The following is an 18,694-nucleotide window of genomic DNA, read 5'->3' on the forward strand; positions in this document are numbered from 1 at the left end:
AATAAATAATTAAATGAATATTTTAAAAAAATACGAACACTAGTCTTAAATGAAACAGAAACAGGCAGTTCGAAATGTATTATTTACAAATAAAAACAGAAAGAAAATTACTTTAGGGAAAAAATATTTAGTATAGAAATGGGTAAGTGCAATTTAAAATTATAGTGTATTTTTTTCTGCTTGAAATTCCATTCTGAAAAGAAACTAAAACTGAATTATACACATCAATAACCCTCTTAACAACTTTAATATGAATGAAAGGTATTAGGTACTATAAAATTTTTTTTGTGACATTTTATATAAAAGTGAAATCGTTAATGAATTTAAAGTAACTTAGCATATTTTGTGGTATAAATATCTCTCTAGAATATTTATAATTAACAAAATTATAATGGTTAATCATCCCATAATCAGGGCTGATTGTGCCGGATTTCAGGATTTTTCTCCAACAGTGATCCGGAAGTTTTCGAAGGTCCAGATGTTTCAAAAAATCATTAATCGCAGAAGTTTCCGGAAATCAAACTTTCAAAGGTGGAACTTAAAAACACAGTTTAATTTATTTGTTTGTAAGGGAGAGCCAGAGAGATACTTTATTAGCTTATGTTCATGATTAATATTCATTTTTTATCAGTAAATAGTTGTTATAATCATAAACTCAAAAAAGAAAGACATATTTGTAAATTTTAATTACTTCTCTAGGTCATCATAGGTAGGGTAACCTGGGGTAATTCCTGATCAAAAAATGCAAACATCTATTTTGTGAAAAAACTATTCAAGATGGAATTTTAATATTTTCTGGAAGTTTGAGGCTATATGAGATGAGTCCTATGCTATCTTCTTTTGTTTGAAATTCTAATTAGAATTTAAAAGATTTTAAATTTTTAGTGATCAGGAATTACCCCATCTCTTGATCAATTCTGGGGTAAATCCTGATCATTTCTAGGGTAATTACTGATCACCAGTTTTTATAGTAAATGGGCTGTTTAAAAATAACTATACAATGGTAATTAACAAATAAGACATTAAGATCAAACAAATAAACCAAAAAGATATGTTTAAGCAGCTAATAAAACTGTTTATTTAAAATCAGGAATAAAGATTAACACTTCAGCTCTGGTAGCAGCTCTCACACTGAAATTTTCATTTTCAATCATTAAAAGAAATTCACTATTTTTGCTTTCTAGAAGCTTAGTATCCTTTTTAAGCTTATAATTTCTCACCATATTTATATTAGGTTAATTTATCAACCTAAAAATTATTCTAACTATGTACACACATAAATTTAAGACAGAAGCAAGGTAAGACAAGCTAGAAATGGTGCATATCAGAACACATTTTTCTTGTATACAGTTAAAAACAAATTTTGTGATTATAGTTAAAATATATTTTATAGTTGTTCCACTTAATAAATATGAACTGTTATTTAAGAAAAGACAATTGACTATTTATTAGCTATTTTTTATACTATTTATGAGAAGAAATGACAATGATCAGGAATTACCCCATTGATCAATAATTACCCCATCTGTAAGGAGCAACATTTGATATAGTTTCGTATAATCAATTATAATGTTTACAGTAGATGTGGAATAATTAAGCAAAAGCCTACAGTATTTTTATATCAAAGAAAAAGAAAGTAACTCAAAATATTTATTATTAAGAGAAGGAGGGGGATCTTTGCAGAAATGTGCACATTTTGAAACCCATCTTTGGAATGGAAAATACAGAAAGCATTTTAAAAGATTCTTATTTTGTTAGATTAAACAAAAAACTGTTATTAAGTAAATGTAGTTATATGTTAGTAAAGTGTACAAGCATTCTTGTCCATGTCTCAAATTTAAAAAAAAAATTATTTTTTTAAATAAGACTTAGGTGATCATTATTTACCCCAGAAGCAGAGTGATCGTGAATTACCCCGGGTTACCCTATGTGTAAATGGTATAGGTATGCGTAAAATTTTAAGTAATCTAAGAAATATTGAGAATAAGGAAAAAAAAGCCTTGTTTAAATTTTTTTCAATTTAAACTTCTTTTTAAAAAACTCAGGAAATTTTCCGGAAATTTGACTTTGACTCACAATCACCCTTGCATAATGTTAATTCAATTAATACTTTAAATAATTTCAAAGCATGTAATTGCATCTATGATTTTGCCTCTAATAATCTTCTTTCACTTTTGGAATTTTTAAAATAAGTACTATTAATAATTTGTTTTCAATAATTCTTATTTTAATGTATATGAATAAAATATTTCAGATCATAAGCCTGAGATCACTGAAGACTCTCAATCAGAATATGATGAAGTTGATGGCAAGTTTGGAAAGTATGATTGAAATAAACTTTATGTTTGATACACTAAAACCAGGGTTGGCAGGTTTTTGACATGTGACAGTTTTTGACAGTTTAAACCATGGTTTAAACCGTCACGTCAAAAACCTCACTGTCAAAAATGTCGAAAATGTCAAAAACCTTTATTCATATGTGAAATTTAATTAATACATAAAATTTATATATTTTTTAAAGGATAGTGTTTCTAAATATGTTTTAGAAAAAATAAATTTAAAATTTTGAAGAAACACTTATATTTTGAATAGTAACCAAAATCTTGTACTTTTGAAAACTCACATCTTTTGTAATATTATGCATTAATTTTCATGTGTTATTGAAAATCTGCAGTGATATTATTAAGAAATTTATTTATAACCAAATTTAGTGTATAGTATAGATTATACTAAAAATTAGACATTTTTAAAGATAAACATTAGCAGTTTTGTACATTAGACATCTTTTAAAGAAAAATCTTTTTAATATTCTTTTAAATCTTCTTAATAATCTTTTTAACATAAGACAATATAAATTTAAGTGCTTTCTGTTAAATACACAGAGTAGTTAGTGTCGATTTACAGTATATTCAGCCTATTCATTTACTATGCTGAAAATTTAGTTTATCCAAATACTTGTGAATTTCATTTTGCTGAATACGATATAGTTTTGTTGAATATCTAAATATTCAGCTGTTGAATAATTACTTCCTGCTTTCAAGATATGCATTATTTGTATTCTTAATACAAGTGGAGAAAAAAAATTAAGAGATAAAAATTGTTTTAAAATGATAAGTGTAATAATTATAAATAAATATAATAAACAATATGAATTATATTTATCATTATTCATAAATATAACTACTTTTAAATTCAAATTAACATACTGGATAATAAAGATATTCGGTATAACATTAAAAAAAAATTTTTATACACTTGTATCTTATATCAAGTTTGTATTTATACAACATAACTTGTAAGTTCCTTATAAATATTAGTTATATGTTCCTTATATGTCAAAAATACATAGTAAAAAACTTTTAATTTTCTTAAGTATCAAAAGGAAGAAAAAAATTTTTTTAAATATAAATATTTAAAAAATTTTTGTGCAAAATTTTTCTGCACATGCATTTGAATATAAATTTCTGAGATTTTAAATCTGTTATTTTACCTTAATTTTAATTAAAAAATATTTTAAAACCTGCTGATTACCTATAGTATAATTAAATTTCAATATAATGCATGGCAACTGTTGGTAGTTTTGAAGTTTATATATTTTCTTGGCAAACTTCAGTTTTTGACATTTTTGACGGGTTTTTGACGGTTTAAACCAGTATTATACCCTTGTCATGTCAAAAACCACTTTTTGACGTCAAAAACCCAACCCTGACTAAAACCGATAAGATTTCCGTATCGTGATCTGCGGAAGATTTTTCGAAATCTTGTCCCACACAAGAAACTAAAATAAATAACAAATGGGGATAGTTTGCAGGGTTTGAAAAGAACCGGGTATTTTAGAAAAAATCCAACCCGTCTGGGTTTTATTGAAAAAATCCGGAGAAAATTGGGTTTTATTTGAAAAAACCCGGGGAAAATTGTTTTTTTTTTTTTTTCATTTGTTGCTCATGAACTTTAAGTTTTACTGTGTAAATATCTTTATTTATTAAAACGTGTTGTATAAGCTTAAAAATAGAATTAAATCCAAAAAGTTATTTTAATTTTGTTACATATACTTTATATTAAATTTAAATAACGTATTATCACTAATACATATTTGAATCTTCCTTATTGTTAAGTACATAACGTTTCACAATTTTTAACTCAAGCTTTATATTACCTATCATAAAATAATAATCAGTAAAAACTAAAATTTCATCTGACTTTTTACTTTAAAAAACTGAAATAAATATTTAATGTTTTCCATGTTTCCAAACTTCCATGTTTTTATAATAAGATTAAAAGAAATTGAAATTATGTATAATTATAAAGAGTTATCAGTTGTCCCATTTTTTTCAACTAATTAACCCTAGGAAAATGATTTCATTTTTAGATGAATAATTTTAAAAAGTTTTAGCTTATTTTTTTAAGGCCAGAAAATAAAACTGTTTATGTATCACTTAGTAAAAAAACAATTGTATCTTTTCAATTTGTTTAAACATATGAATTAATAATAATATTAATACATAAAGCATGCAACGGTATTTGAAAAATTGATCGTTTCAGACTATATTATTTAAATTTCTATTTGATTTAATTTCATTAAAATATAACTTTTTGAAAAAACCCACTTAAAGTTTGCAATAGTACTATAAAATTATAGATTCGAGTTTCTTTTACTTTTCCAAATATTAAAAACTTAATCACATAAATCACGCAACTCTATTTGACAAGTTTATGCTGCACAATAAATTACATAAACTTAAACAAGCACCAATAAGTTTTAATAAGAACATTTTTTTGTTCAAAAAACCCACTTATCGTTCCAAGTGGGTTTTTTCAAGGTGGGCCCACCCAATAAAACCCGGGCAGGTTTTTTCAAAGTGGGCCCACTTGGCGAACCCTGATAGTTGGAGATTTAAAGATTTTCTTCTCATTTACCGAAGTTTAGCCTTTGGACAATAATGATTAGTGACAGCAGGTAAAAAGAAAAGGTAGCAGATTAAGGAAGCGAAATTGTTTGTGGGAGTTCCAAAAATGAGATTTGGAACAGAGCGAGATCGAATATCTTGAAAAAAGGAGTTGGTTGCTGGCAGTCAGGGTAGAAGTTGAGGAGGCAATCTATATATATATATTTCTTTACATACAATAATACTTTAAAATTTTCTTTATGTCCAAATTCAATTTCTTAATAAAGTTCTGAATTTTCTTTATACTAAATAGAGTTATCTACATTTTTGAAGAATAACTATCACCTCTGAGCAGTGATTAAGGTATGACATTCAATCCTGACAGCAACCAACTTGAAGGTTATAATTCATAGTCACCCTTGGGAAAACCTCTTGTTTTTTTTAAATTACTAGTTTAAAATCCATTTGGCACCTTGGCAATTGTTGTTGTAAAGATCATGTTATGGAAATGTCCTTGTGAAACCTATTAAGCTGATGTTTTTATTTTATAACCTGTCTTTTTTTATCGTAATAATCAGCAACCTGACTAAAATAATTAAAATTCCTTTTTATGTGTTATCTATTTGTCTAAGTGAACTATCGGCTCTCAAATGATCAACTAACATAGGTTTCAATGTATAAGTAATGTATTAAAAAAGAGAGTATGTATAAGAGCACTGATCATTATTTAGGTATGTTTTATTATAATAAAAATTCTTTATATTGATATTTATTCTTTAATCCTGTGTCACTCTTGAGAAATAAATTAAATGTTATTTCGTGATTGGGTAAAACTTTCAAAATTGCTTTTAAAGTAATATTTTAAGAAATTAACTGGTTAGATATAATAGTACACAGTAGGGGGCAAGAATAATGTAACAGTCAGTTTTTAAAATGTTTAAAATATCATAATCCTTCTTTCATTTTTCTAATAATTTTTTTTTTTAATCTGAAAGAAAAATAACAGACAGTTATGTTAGTACTTAAAAAGGCAATACAATCAAAACAACTATTATGTTTTATTAATTAAGAAATATATATATTTATGCTATGCTCTGTTCTATTTTAAATAAGGAAGAAACATATAAAACATGAAAAAGGTAATGTGCTTTTTTCACTTTAAGCATTCTTAATTTATATGAAAAAAAGGGGGAGTTAAAAAATTACCTTATTTCTACTATTTTATTTATTTTTTTTCTTTTACTTTTTTTAAATAAAGAAAAAGTCAGAGCAAGAAAGAAGGACTAAAGGTAGGGAGAATATTGAGAATTTGCTCCCATGAAATATAGATAATTTAGTTTATTTTATATATTTCTGTATCAACTAATGTACAAAAATGAATAACGAAAAGTAAGGAACATGTTTGCGTTTTTCTAACAATAAAAATACGTGCAAGTATATAATAAAAAACAACCTGCTTTCACAAAAAGGGGCAGTGAAGATGAATGCCTTCCCAGTCTTGGGGGTTCAGTGGGTTAAGTATTTAATCAAGAATTATATTTCTAAAAATCATACATTTTGCAAATATTCTCATGAAAACTCAATTATTTGTTTGTATAATTTATTTGCATATTGCTTATTAATGTAGTTTGCTTGTATTTTAGAAAAATTGAATCTTTATTTAGAGGAAAACCTGATAACCTTGTTTCTGGCCAGTGGAAGGATGAAATATATTCTATGGACTATAAAAACAGAGGAGAATGTCATATATTTAGTCATAAGGTACACTTTCTGATCAAATTTTGGGTATACTTTTCTATTTTACCAGTGCAGGCAGTAAAGCCTGATCAATGTAACCTGGCAACCAACCAAAGTAACCTGGCATGCAAGTATATTAAACTTCTTTTTTTTTAAATTTTTTTTGATGACTGCATTTTATTTATTTATTTAGTTCTTTTGAAAAAATATAAAATATAGCTGAATTTACTTGAGTTGGCAAAATGTGTATGATAAGTTTTATTTCAAAATTTTTGTGACTTTTTTATCGAAAAGAGTAAGCCCGATTGTAAATTTTCGTAACACAAGTATGCCAGGTAACATAATTTTCAAGCTCTAATAATTATGTGTTTTTTCTTTATTTCATCCCTTTGCTTTTTTCTGTCTATTTCATTACCAAAAACAGATGGAATCCTTGATGTATATTTATTTGTCTTATATTCTTGTGTACTAATTCATTTGGTATGTTTCTTTCTTGTCTCTCATTTGTAATATTTTTTTCACCAGTTTTCTGTGTTTTATTGTTGCTGAAACTAATACTCCAGTGTAACAGGGAGATTCCTTTGCTTTATTAATGTATGTATTATATTTGTAGATTTAAGCATTGTTTTTGTCCTCTACTGGTTTATTCCACTAGAATGTATGCAGGTCTTAAAATAAAGCTTAAAAAGCAAAAAGTTAGTCTTAAAAAATTATTTATCCAAGCTATTTAAATTTTTTAATATTAAATATTAAAAACTTTTATTATGGTTTAAAATATTACTATTCTGAAGATTTGTTTCATTTCATTCATTAGAGATTCGATTCAAGTCTAGGATGTAGCTTTATTGAAGAGACTGAACTAGATACAGATTTACTACACCAAACCTTTAAGGAACTTGGCTTTGTTGTTACTTTGCATGAAGATTACTCGTTAAAAGATATTCGTAAAGTGATTGCTAAAGGTTTTTATTTAATTTTTCTTTTAGTGTTATTTTATATAAATTGGTTTTGAATTTAAATTAATTTTTATCTTTTTCATAATCTTATCTTAGCCATACAATCCAATAGTTCCATAATCTTATCACAAATATTGTCAACTGTTAAAAATATCAAGATAAATTTTGTTTAATATGTGCTCTTAAGAAGAGTGCTTAATATCTTTAGATGTGAAATGAAAAGAGTATCAATCATTGTGAGCTATTTTTAAGCTTGAAGAAATAAAATGCCGGTTACATAGTATTTTTAAAAAGTACTTAAAGATGCTTATTTTTGATTTACCTTTTTTAAAAGCCCTTAATTGGGATTTGTAAAAAGTGCTTAATTTTCTATCTTTCAAAGGGAGCTTTTTTCTTTGTCGTGTCGATTGTCGTCATAATTCACGAAATAATATCGATCGATATCGTTAATATCGAGAAAATGTTTTTGAAAATGTTTTTACATTTTGTTGATTTTATGTTCATATATTTATAACTTTAATTAGAAAGAAATAATTTTTATGACTGCACATATCCTAATTATGATTTCTTTTTTGGAAAATGATTAAAAATATTTTTTGAGTGCTTAAAGGATGTTTAATTTTTTTTTGAAAAATCTGGTTGCGCACCCTGCAATGCATGAAATGACACCTTCAGTCGGAAGGTTTAGATTTTATTATTGCTGCTTAAAGCTTATATTTTTGAGTTATTTTAATATTTTTACCATATTTTTTTAATTATTTGCGATTAAAAATTGATTAGTCAAAAGTCATGGTGTATCAGAAAATTTTGTACTTACTAGTTATATTAAGAAATTAAAAGTATTTCATAATAATTCATGCTGAAGATTGAAGTTCTACAGGAAAATTATTTTGTAATTATTAAATATTTGAACTGAATAATACTGAAAAGAGGTCAGTTTTAGTTTGCTTATTTATTTAATTTTCATTTATTTCTGGACGTTTTAAAACTAAGAAATTAAATAAATTATTAAAACTCTAAAAATAAATGATGGTTATTGTTTTTAATGTCCTTGTATTATTATTGTTTTAATATTAATAAAAGGCCTTCTTTTGCCACTCATGCATAGTTTTTAAACTAAACATGGCTTGTAAGAGGGGAGGAGGACTTTGGTTTCTATTAAATTTTTTTATTTTGGTCTAGATTGAAGACCAAGCTGTTTCCTTTTTTTCTCTCTTTTGATACCAAAACTTCTTTTATTTTTTCGAAAAATATCCTTGATGTTTGAAATAAGTTTTTATTTTAAGTTGCATGCATTTTCTTCCCTCTTATTTCTTGCTTCTGTTTTAATTTTAGTTAGTGAGAAAGATCATAGGAAAGCTAGCTGTTTAGTTTGTTGTTTTTTATCATATGGAAACCAAGCAGAACTTTATGCAGCCGATCAGTCTTATAATATAAATAGCGTTTTGGCACCTTTCTGCGCTACTTTACCTGGGAAGCCAAAAATATTTATTTTCCAGGTGAATGAAATTATTTGACTCATAAAAAATTTTTAATTGTAAAACAATCCTTTTTAATATTTGTAAAAATAACCATATTTTATGTCCATAATTACTTATTTAATGTAAATATTTTTTTTTTATACAGGCATTTTATTTCCACTAATTTCCAGCTTCTTTTCAAATCAAATACAAAAACATTTTATGAAGTAGTTAAGTTGTTATGAATTTATTCATATTTTGTTATCGTTATTTCAAAAAAAATTATTTTGCAATTGAGAATTAGTAAAAAAAAAGTTAAATGCCTTATAAAAACTTTTTTTTAGTTTAGTCACTGTTAGTTATCTCCTATCTAAGAATTTTCTATGTAATTCAGTCATTAAATTTGTATTCATTATTAAATTTTTTTTTAAAAAATAAATGTTTAATTTTCGATATTGATTTTTTTTTTACATATTGCTTTTTTACGTCTGTAATATCTGCCACTTCATATTGTTGTATAAATGTTTTCAAAGAAGATAAAATTTATTAATAATGTTCCAAAATTATTATAAAACACTCTTTACATTGTGGTTTAATTTCTGCGGTATACTTCTGGAGATTATGCCCGAAAAACTTATCATTACATAATCTGAAATCCTTTATTTTACAAAAGAACAGTACATTTTCACTAATTAAACTTTTATTACTTTATGGCAGCCAATGCTGGCTTTTGAATAAATCTGATGATAATAAACTGCCAATTTTTTCAATACTCTGAGCCATCTTCAGATCTGTTAAAGAAAGTGATGTTTGGCAGCTTCAATTGACAATTATGAATTATATTCAAAATTTAATTAACCAAACATTACTTCAGCCATTAAATCTTATTGGATAGGATGGCTGGGTCACATCTGTAGAAAAGATGATGGTGACCCAGTTAAGAAGTTGACTTTTGGAAAGTTTACTGGCAGCTAAAAAAAGGGTAGACCAAACACCAGACGGATTGATGCTGTGGAAAATCCTTAAAACCATTGAGATTAATAGATGGAGAAACCTAGGTTTTGATTGTGCCAAATATAAATGACTTGTTAGGATGGCTCTGACTTGTATAAGACTGTTATGCTGGTAGAAAGAAAGATAGTAAATTTTTCCATCATGCAAAGTTTAAACTTGTGTAATTTTGATTTCAAAATAGGAGAGATAGTAGTGTGTGTTTAAAATTTTACCAGCTCTTATAATTGATTAAATTGACTCTTTTAGGTAGAAGTTATTATTAATTTTACACAAAATTTTGAATTCAGAATTTTTGAAACAAAATCTAACGGTATGATAAAGAGCATAAAGATGATTTTTTTTAAAATATGTGTCAGTTTTTTAGAAAAAAATATCTTTTAATGTAAAATCATGTTCATATCTCTAAAAAATATGTGTTTTGTATAAGAGAAATCTTAGACAGTTTTAAAAGGATATATAAAAGCATAATAAATTCAGATAATTAGTGTAGTATTTATCGAATCATGGGAGGTTATTAAATTGTATATATGTATAAAAAAGAAAAATTTTAAATTGGTCAGTTCTGAAAAAAGAAATAATAGAAGTGCTTGTTTAATTGAGTGAAAAGATTTAAGTGAATCTAGATTTACTTTATTCTTTAAAAATAATAATTAAATTAATAATTAAATTAATAATTAAGAATAAAGTGATCTATAAAGTAAAGAGAACATTTTCTGCTTTCCAATCAATTAATTCTGAAATTCAATTAATAATATTATTCATAAATTTTTATGGTGATGATTTTAGGGGTCATACACTTACTCATTTCAGTCAAATGCTGTAATAAATTTAGTGGGGTTTAAGTCTTTTATAATTTTACAATTATTGATTCATTTATTTCATCCAATTTTAAAAATTATCGATTCCCATCAACAATACAGTAATTATATCATAGAATTTTAAATGGTGAATTGCAGGATCATCCACTGAAATTGCTTTTGTTCAAAAATTTTAAGTGGCATATTCACTGAGTTTTCATTTTTAGATTATTGAAACCCAACTTTAAAATTATCTGATTATGGAAATCTTAAACTCAGCTACAAATTGTAATTATACATTGTAATGAGGGAATATTAACTAATTGATACTGGTTATTTTTATTTAAATGGATCAGTAGTATTAAAATTTTCCCATGCATTGATTTTAAACTATTTTAAGTTGTCCAGAATTAATAAAATTATGCTGGAAAATGTTAAAATTTTCTTTTCTAAATAAAGTAATTCTGAAATCTGAAAAATAATTATTTTATTATTCTTTTGCGATAAAATTTGCTTTTATTACGGTTAAGTAATTTAAATTGTCCTTTTTCTAGTTTTCCTTTTTTAAAAGTCGTATGGTACATCTATACTTTTATAAAAAATTTCCTATTTTTCTCTTTGACCCTCAACAAAGCCTACAATTGTTAACTATGATGAAAATATTTTATTAAAAATTCCAAATAAACAAAACACAAAAACTTGTTTTTTTTTTTGAACATTTAGAGTATAGTATCTGAGTTCAGTTTGGAGTTAAACGTGGTTATTTTTCACACAGAAAGATACTAATTTCTTATTATGTTAATTCTGAAGAAACTAATTTCTTAATATGTTAGACCTGAATATTCAACAGAAATCCTCTTTTACAAACTGTTTCATTTAATTCAACACTAAAGGGTTAAACATGCTTCAGCATTTTTAATTTTTAAAAAAAAATTTTTTTAATGTTTGTAATTTTTATTTATATTTTCTTAAATATTACTGAAAATTGATTAAATTCATATTGAACTATGCATGCCTAGTTGGCTCTTGTTCAAAACAAACCTTGTTAAAATCTAAAAGTAAATTTTCCTACTATTATTTTATTCAGATATTTATTTATAAAATGTATTTTACTAAAAAAAAGTATGCATTTAAGCACTCTAGAAATTGTTAGTTTTTAACATATTATTATTTTATTCATTAAATTGTACTGTTAATTTCAAAATTGCTGAAAATCTGTATTCATTTCTTTTTATCACATTTTATAAATATGAGTTTTTGTTCTTCTTTTTGTCGTTTTAATTAAGTAAATAAGTTATTTTTCATAAATAATTTTTTGTTTTATTTAGGCAAAAAAACCTAATTTCAGTGTTCATACTTCTCGGGAGTCAGAAGATGCTGGTCTAGTAGATCTCCTAAAAGGGAAAAAATATTATTCAAAAAGAATTCCTCTCTTTGCAGATTTCCTAATTGCTTTGTCTACATTCTCAGGTTAGATTAATTTCCTCTTTTTCAATTCTGAAATATAATTTTTGTTATTTATTAGTTGGTGGTGAAAAGATTTGCTTATATAATATGCTCAATTAAATCTTGGTTAACTGATAGTTTAAAATAAAGTTTTAGCAATTTAATGTAAAACTTTTAAACTGGCAAGTTTTAAGAGTTTAAATTAAACTCTGTTTTTCACCTTACAATGTATAATAATATGTGAAAGATGATTCTATACTCATTACATTTTTCAAAGTTAGATAGCATTAGATGTCACAAGCAAGACAAAACTTTAATATATATTGTTAGATTGCACTCTGTATTTGAAAGAAAGGAAAGATTCCCATATAGATACAGTACAGAACCCGTTATCCAGAAATCAAAAAACCGGAAAATCAAAAAACCAGAACAAAATTCGATAAATTTCCCCACCATTTTCTTTTAAAAAAAAACGTTTTTTTCCTCATAAGATTTTAGGATTTTTCTTTCTTTTTTGAAAGATGTTTACCATACCATCAATTTGGAAATCTTAAATTATTTTAAATGCATTTTCTCATTTTATATTTATTTTTACTGTTATTTATTTATATTTACTTTGATTCTTATTTTCGTATTTTTGTTTAAGTTTCGTTTTTGTTTTCGTGTTTTTGATTATTAAGAATTTTATCTGTCCATTAAAAGTTAGTTTATTGTGAAGAGCTAAATCTTAAGAAATCTTATTCATGGTCTTTCAGCAATTAACACTGATAATGTTTAAATATTCTGATACATTTCATGCATGTTTGTAGATGAATAAGTGTTTTGAAAAATAATTTTTGATTTTCCCATTTTATTGAGCCTTTGATACAGAAATTTAACTAAACAAAGTTTTCTTACTTTTTTAATTATTTTGTATTACATTAATTATGGTTGAAATAAGTAAAAAATATTGTATTTAGCATTTTAATAATTAATGGTTATTAAATACAGCATGAGGCACCGACATCTTTTTCTGCATTAAAGGTAAAATCTCCCAAACACAAATCACTTTTGATCATTAAGTTTTCGAATATGCACTGATTTGCGGTTATTTAGATATAAAAGAAACAATGATTCATCATTAAAATTCCTTTAATTTACAAAATCAATTATTCATAAATGTTTGAAAATGAATGGAAAAAAAATTTAAAGCTACTTTTTTTGGATTTAATAATTTAGTAAAAATATACACAATAGACAATTTAGTATAAATATATATCTCGATTATCCGAGTTAATGGGGACTGCAACAAACTCGGATAACTGAAAAACTCGGTTAAAGCGAAGAGTATAAAAACGGAAAGAAATATATTTATAATAAGATTTATAAGAAATATATTTAAGAAATACGAAATGTATACGAGTATACCACATACAATTCATATTATAATTAAAAAGCTTACTTAAAAACATTTAAAAAGCATACTTTACAAGAATTAATAGTTTTTACTTAAACAAAGTCCTTAATCGTTTTTCATTCTACGTAACTTTGGCGCTTTTCTGTAGTAATGTTTCGCCTTTTTTAGGGATAACAGGAAGGCTGGTGTCGCCTCTTTTTGTTGTTCTATATATTCAATAGTACATTTGATAGCTTTTAGTCCATCTGTATGAGAGATTTTTATATGTTGATTTTAATAATCACTGTCTTCATCATCTTCGCTAGATTCATTATCATTATTGACGATATTAACGATGATTTCATCAGACCAAGTTGTTGGATTTTGTTTTTCTGAGTGTTTGGAAGATAAAATTCAGATTTATTTTTCAGCGGTTTTTTTAAAAATAAACTAGAACAAAAAAAAATCCTTGAAATATTTGATAGCTCGGTTAAAGCGGAAACTCAGATAACCGGGACTCTACTGTATTTCCGATAATCTAACAGATTTTTTTAGTAATTATCAGACTGTTTTCTATAATTACAAATGTATCAAAATATATTTTCACTTGTAATTAGAGCGTCAGAAAAAAATATTATGAAACAGATGCTAGTGTCTGTTTAATATTATTTTTTACCTTATTTTTTTCAAAGGGTTAACTAGTTTTAGTCCATTTTCTTATCTTTGAGTCCGTAGTGCTATGGGATATAATTAGATAACTCATTTAGCACATGTTAGAAGAAGAGTATTAAGAAAAGTTAAAATTTAATTGTTTGTGTGTACCATTTAAAATAATTTATAAAATGCATAGTAATTAAAAGTCACTCTGAAATATTTTGTGTTTGAGTTTAATATTCTTAATATTTATTTTTACTTTTGGAAATAAACTTGCCAATTAATGTGTTTCATTTAAAGACAATTTTTAAATTAAAGTAATTGTTTCTTTAAAAAAAAAACTTCTTAAAAAGATAACTTTCTTTCGCCTGATTAAAAAAAAATAATGCTCATCACGTTATGCTTTTTTCTTTCCTTAAACAATTTAACTTTTTGAATGAATAAATTATGGTTAGATTATATGAAATTAAATCCTTTATGATATGCTGTGATAAGACTAACAAATTTTTATTTATTTATTTTTTGTGTTTGTTTACATGCTTGCCTTTTGTGACTTTCTTTTAGTCTCATAGTTATAGGATCTTTTTGTATGATTCAATGTTGTTACACATAGATGAATATTCTCAAGCTTCTCACCATAGTATGCATGGCTGAAACATAGCGAAACCTCAAATTTTTCATTAAAAAGTCATTAATTTTAAATTGTTAAAGTCAAATAATATTTTCTTATTAAAAGAATAATGCCTTAAAAACTTATTTATCTTGATACAAAAGATAGATTATTACACTAGGTTCTCTTCTCTTTTAACAATTAATTTTTTTAATAAGAATATAGATGGTGTTTTTCGCACTAGGTAGCAGTGTGCAGACTCTTTACTACACATATTTCTGGTTTACCGTACCCAATGTATTTTGAGGCCAAATGCCTCGTTGTTTTAAGAATTAACGAAGTAAATTATTAAAGGACACTAAATAGTGAAGATAGTACATTTAGTTACTTAATATAAACATAAATGGGAAAAGATAGGACACATGTTGTTTAAGAGGTAATAAAAATTTTAAGTTAATATTGTAATAAAATTCTTTATGAAACAATTATTACATTTTCAAAAATATAGTAACTTTGAAATTTGTATCCAAACAATAATTTGCAAATTAAACTTTTTTTTTTCTTTCCTAACTAAATACTAACTCTAACTTAATCACAGTGTGCTGATTGCAACAAGAATAAATTGCAATATTCTAGTCAAAAGAAGCCAAATCAGGAGTACCAAAAAAAGCAAGCTCTTTCTAAATATATCAACCATGTCACCTTTTTAACAATGTATTTCTAAATAAGTAAAACAAATTTTCGCTTCAAACGACCAAAGATATCATTATCTTATGAAATGTAGCAGATTTGAGTTCAGAAATTATCTTAAATGAAAAAAATAATTATATGTTTAAAAATATCAACGAGCTTTAGTAAGCAGCTGTAAACTGTCTCACCAGAAGTTGTGAAGGTAAAAAGCATGAGATTTTTTTTTAAAACTGTATTAAAAACACCATCCATGCAAATTAAATTATAATGTTTTAATGTTGTGAATATTGCTTGCTATTTTCAATTCTTTTTTTTCATATGCATTAATAAAATTATTCTTTTTTGTGGATTTATTTTAGTGAAATGTTTAATTTATGTTTGTAGGATCTAATGCTTTTAGTAACGGACGAAGGTTTTCAAACTTCATACTATTGCTGTGTCATGCACTGAGAAAGCATAGTAAAACTTTAGATTTTCTATCAATTTTGACATTTGTGAACTCAGAAATGGTTCGTTTATTTGACAGTCCTTTTTTGGATGAAAATTTCTTCTTTAGATCCTGCTTGACAAGAGTGCTGAAGTTTTCATGAAATCAAATTTTATGTATGTAAGTATTTTCATTATTTTTAGGAAAATTAATTAAAATTGTTCTACATTGTAATTCTTAATAACTTAAAAATGATTGCAAGTTTCAAAACCATTGTATTACTTTTTGCATAATTTTCTGACAAATCTTTAGAAAATTTTAAAGAAACTGTTATTGATTAATTTATTTTAACCAAATAACTGATAAATATGTTTTTCTCTTGTTTTTTAATAATATAAATATTACAGATTAAGGAACTTTTGCCCAAATTTTGTCTTAACTTGATGCTAAAATTTTGTCTTAACTTGATGCTTGATGCTTTTTTTAAATAAAATAAACTGCAATGTGAGAAGAAATTATTAAAATTTTAATTCTATCCCCTTTCAACTGATATGTGTCATGATTTTATTATAGCTGTGCCTATTTAATGCTTTCACATTTGTCTCTATTGTTTTTAATTCTAAAAAGTGGTCAATTAAGCTAATTATATTAAATATAATTATATACAATTTAACTTTTCAGGTACACTGCAAATAACTTTCAATTCTAGAACAAATTAATTAAAAATTGATGCTAAAGTGTGAATTGTTCTACTATAAAAATTAAATTGAAACTAGTTTTGCCAAATTTAAAATTAAATACCACTCTCTAGTGATATTTAGTAACAAAAATAATTCTCTTATCTAGCTGGTAAAGCAATAAAATTAATTGTAAAAATAAATTGAAATCAATTTTCTAAACTACATTTCTTATCTTCCTAATTATTTGATTTTGTTTTTAAGAATCCTCAAATTTTCAACGAAACTTTTAATAACAATTAAATCAAAATATGATTCAATTTTGATCAATATCCAATTTAAAAAGAGAAGTTCCAATCCAAATTCGATTAAATAGCTCTATAAATTTGTATTAATGGCGAGCAATGCTAGTCTGCTTACATTTTTATGAAATCATTGCTCCTTTGTTGCAAATTGTATTTATGACTGTTTTTGTAACATCCAGCAGGAAAAAGATTTAAATTATTTCTAAAATAGAACATGTAGAAATGGTTAATTATAAAAATATAGTTACAATGTGTAGTACTAGCAACAAATGTCATACAATTGCAACTATTATTTTTAGAGAATATTGTTTTTCTGTTTTGACTTCATTGCTTTAGCATTAAAATGAATTTGTAATAATAATTATTATCATATAAAATGATAAAGTGTTACTTTAAAAGGAAACATGACATAAAACTTTCTAAATGATTTTATTGTGTTTCTCTTTTTAGGTTTTTTGTTAAATTCCTATAAGGGAACATCCATAGTTTTCATTATAGTAAGTGTTGTAATGGTTGTTTAAACAAATATCTGATACACACACATGTTATTAATGCATCAAATTTTTGACTGATCTATTTTTATTTCCTTGCTGTTCATTTTTGTGATACTTAATGTTTAAAATGTAAATTGATACTCTTGTTTAATTATAATCTTTTGAATTCAATTATTATATATGTAATTAATTAATTTGTTATGAATTCAATCATTCTATGTTTAATTTTATTATAAAATCAAGATGCAAAGGGGTGTTTTATTTTAAGATCTAAATTTGACTTTTTACATTCTTTTATGGCAAAAGAATGAATTGTTTTTACATCTTTTTTAGGGTTTTAAATATTTATCAATACATATATTTGTTGTATTTGCAATATATTTTTAAATAAATTGTTATTTTTTCTGTATCTTTACTTAATGAAATTTATTTTAAATTTTTTACAGTATCATTTCAAAGTTCTTTTATTTGCATTCAAAGTTTCATTTGTTTCTTGCATGAATTAGAATGCAAAAAATTAACAGAATATTCAGTAAATAAATAATTTAAATCATGTTCGTCATTAAAATTTTTTACTACTAAAGCAAAAATTATACTATTCTACATAAAATGTTTACTTAGAATAGTGTTTTATTTATTTACTTATTTTTAAATTACCAATTCAACTTTTTTTGTTAAGAAATATATATTTCTAAATTGATATATCAATAAATTGCCAAAACATATTTTAATTGCCCTCTTCTAAGACCTAAATTTTTAATACTTTCTTAATATGATATGAAATTTTTGTGTAGTACTCTTTTAAAGGTATCATATAATATTTTAAAAGTATAAATTACTTTTATATCCATGAAGTATCAGTATTTTAAAATACTAGTTAAAATAAATGTATTTTTAAAATTTTTCATATCCATCAAAAAAGGCTTCAGGAATCTTTAGTTTTGTAATGATTGTTAAATTGACTACTATGAATCTTTACTATGAAAAATATATTCAATTGGATGAATTTTTTCAGAGGTATTGATAAAATTAGCTGCTATCTGACTTTTTAGACAATTTAAGATTTTAAATTGTTGATTTTTAATAAGTAATTAACTCATATTTATAGTCAAGATATGACACTGAGCACTTATAATGAACAAAATATATTGTCAGTAACCTTATTT

At 24.8% G+C, this 18,694-nt stretch overlaps 1 protein-coding gene across 5 annotated transcripts; it reads left to right on the forward strand.

Moving 5' to 3' along the window:
- The first annotated feature begins 16 nt into the window (after positions 1 to 16).
- Positions 17 to 17,943, forward strand: LOC107449048 (caspase-7). 5 transcript variants are annotated; one of them, XM_087153929.1, is made up of 8 exons: positions 17 to 142; positions 2,255 to 2,321; positions 6,551 to 6,647; positions 7,438 to 7,585; positions 8,915 to 9,078; positions 12,179 to 12,320; positions 16,010 to 16,232; positions 17,485 to 17,943. In XM_087153929.1, the coding sequence occupies exons 1-7, from the start codon at positions 139 to 141 to the stop codon at positions 16,213 to 16,215; spliced, it is 828 nt and encodes a 275-aa protein (XP_087010055.1). In that variant the 5' UTR covers positions 17 to 138; the 3' UTR covers positions 16,216 to 16,232; positions 17,485 to 17,943. The 5 variants fall into 5 exon arrangements, with proteins under 5 accessions (XP_087010055.1, XP_087010053.1, XP_087010051.1 ...); XM_087153927.1 differs by having other exon boundaries at positions 18 to 142; positions 6,530 to 6,647; XM_087153925.1 differs by lacking the exon at positions 17 to 142 and adding an exon at positions 240 to 261 and having other exon boundaries at positions 6,530 to 6,647.
- Positions 17,944 to 18,694: the final 751 nt, after the last annotated feature.

Source organism: Parasteatoda tepidariorum, chromosome 10 (genome assembly GCF_982258835.1).
Source record: "Parasteatoda tepidariorum strain Cologne lab strain chromosome 10, Ptep-v5.0, whole genome shotgun sequence".
Taxonomy (NCBI): Eukaryota; Metazoa; Arthropoda; class Arachnida; order Araneae; family Theridiidae; genus Parasteatoda; species Parasteatoda tepidariorum.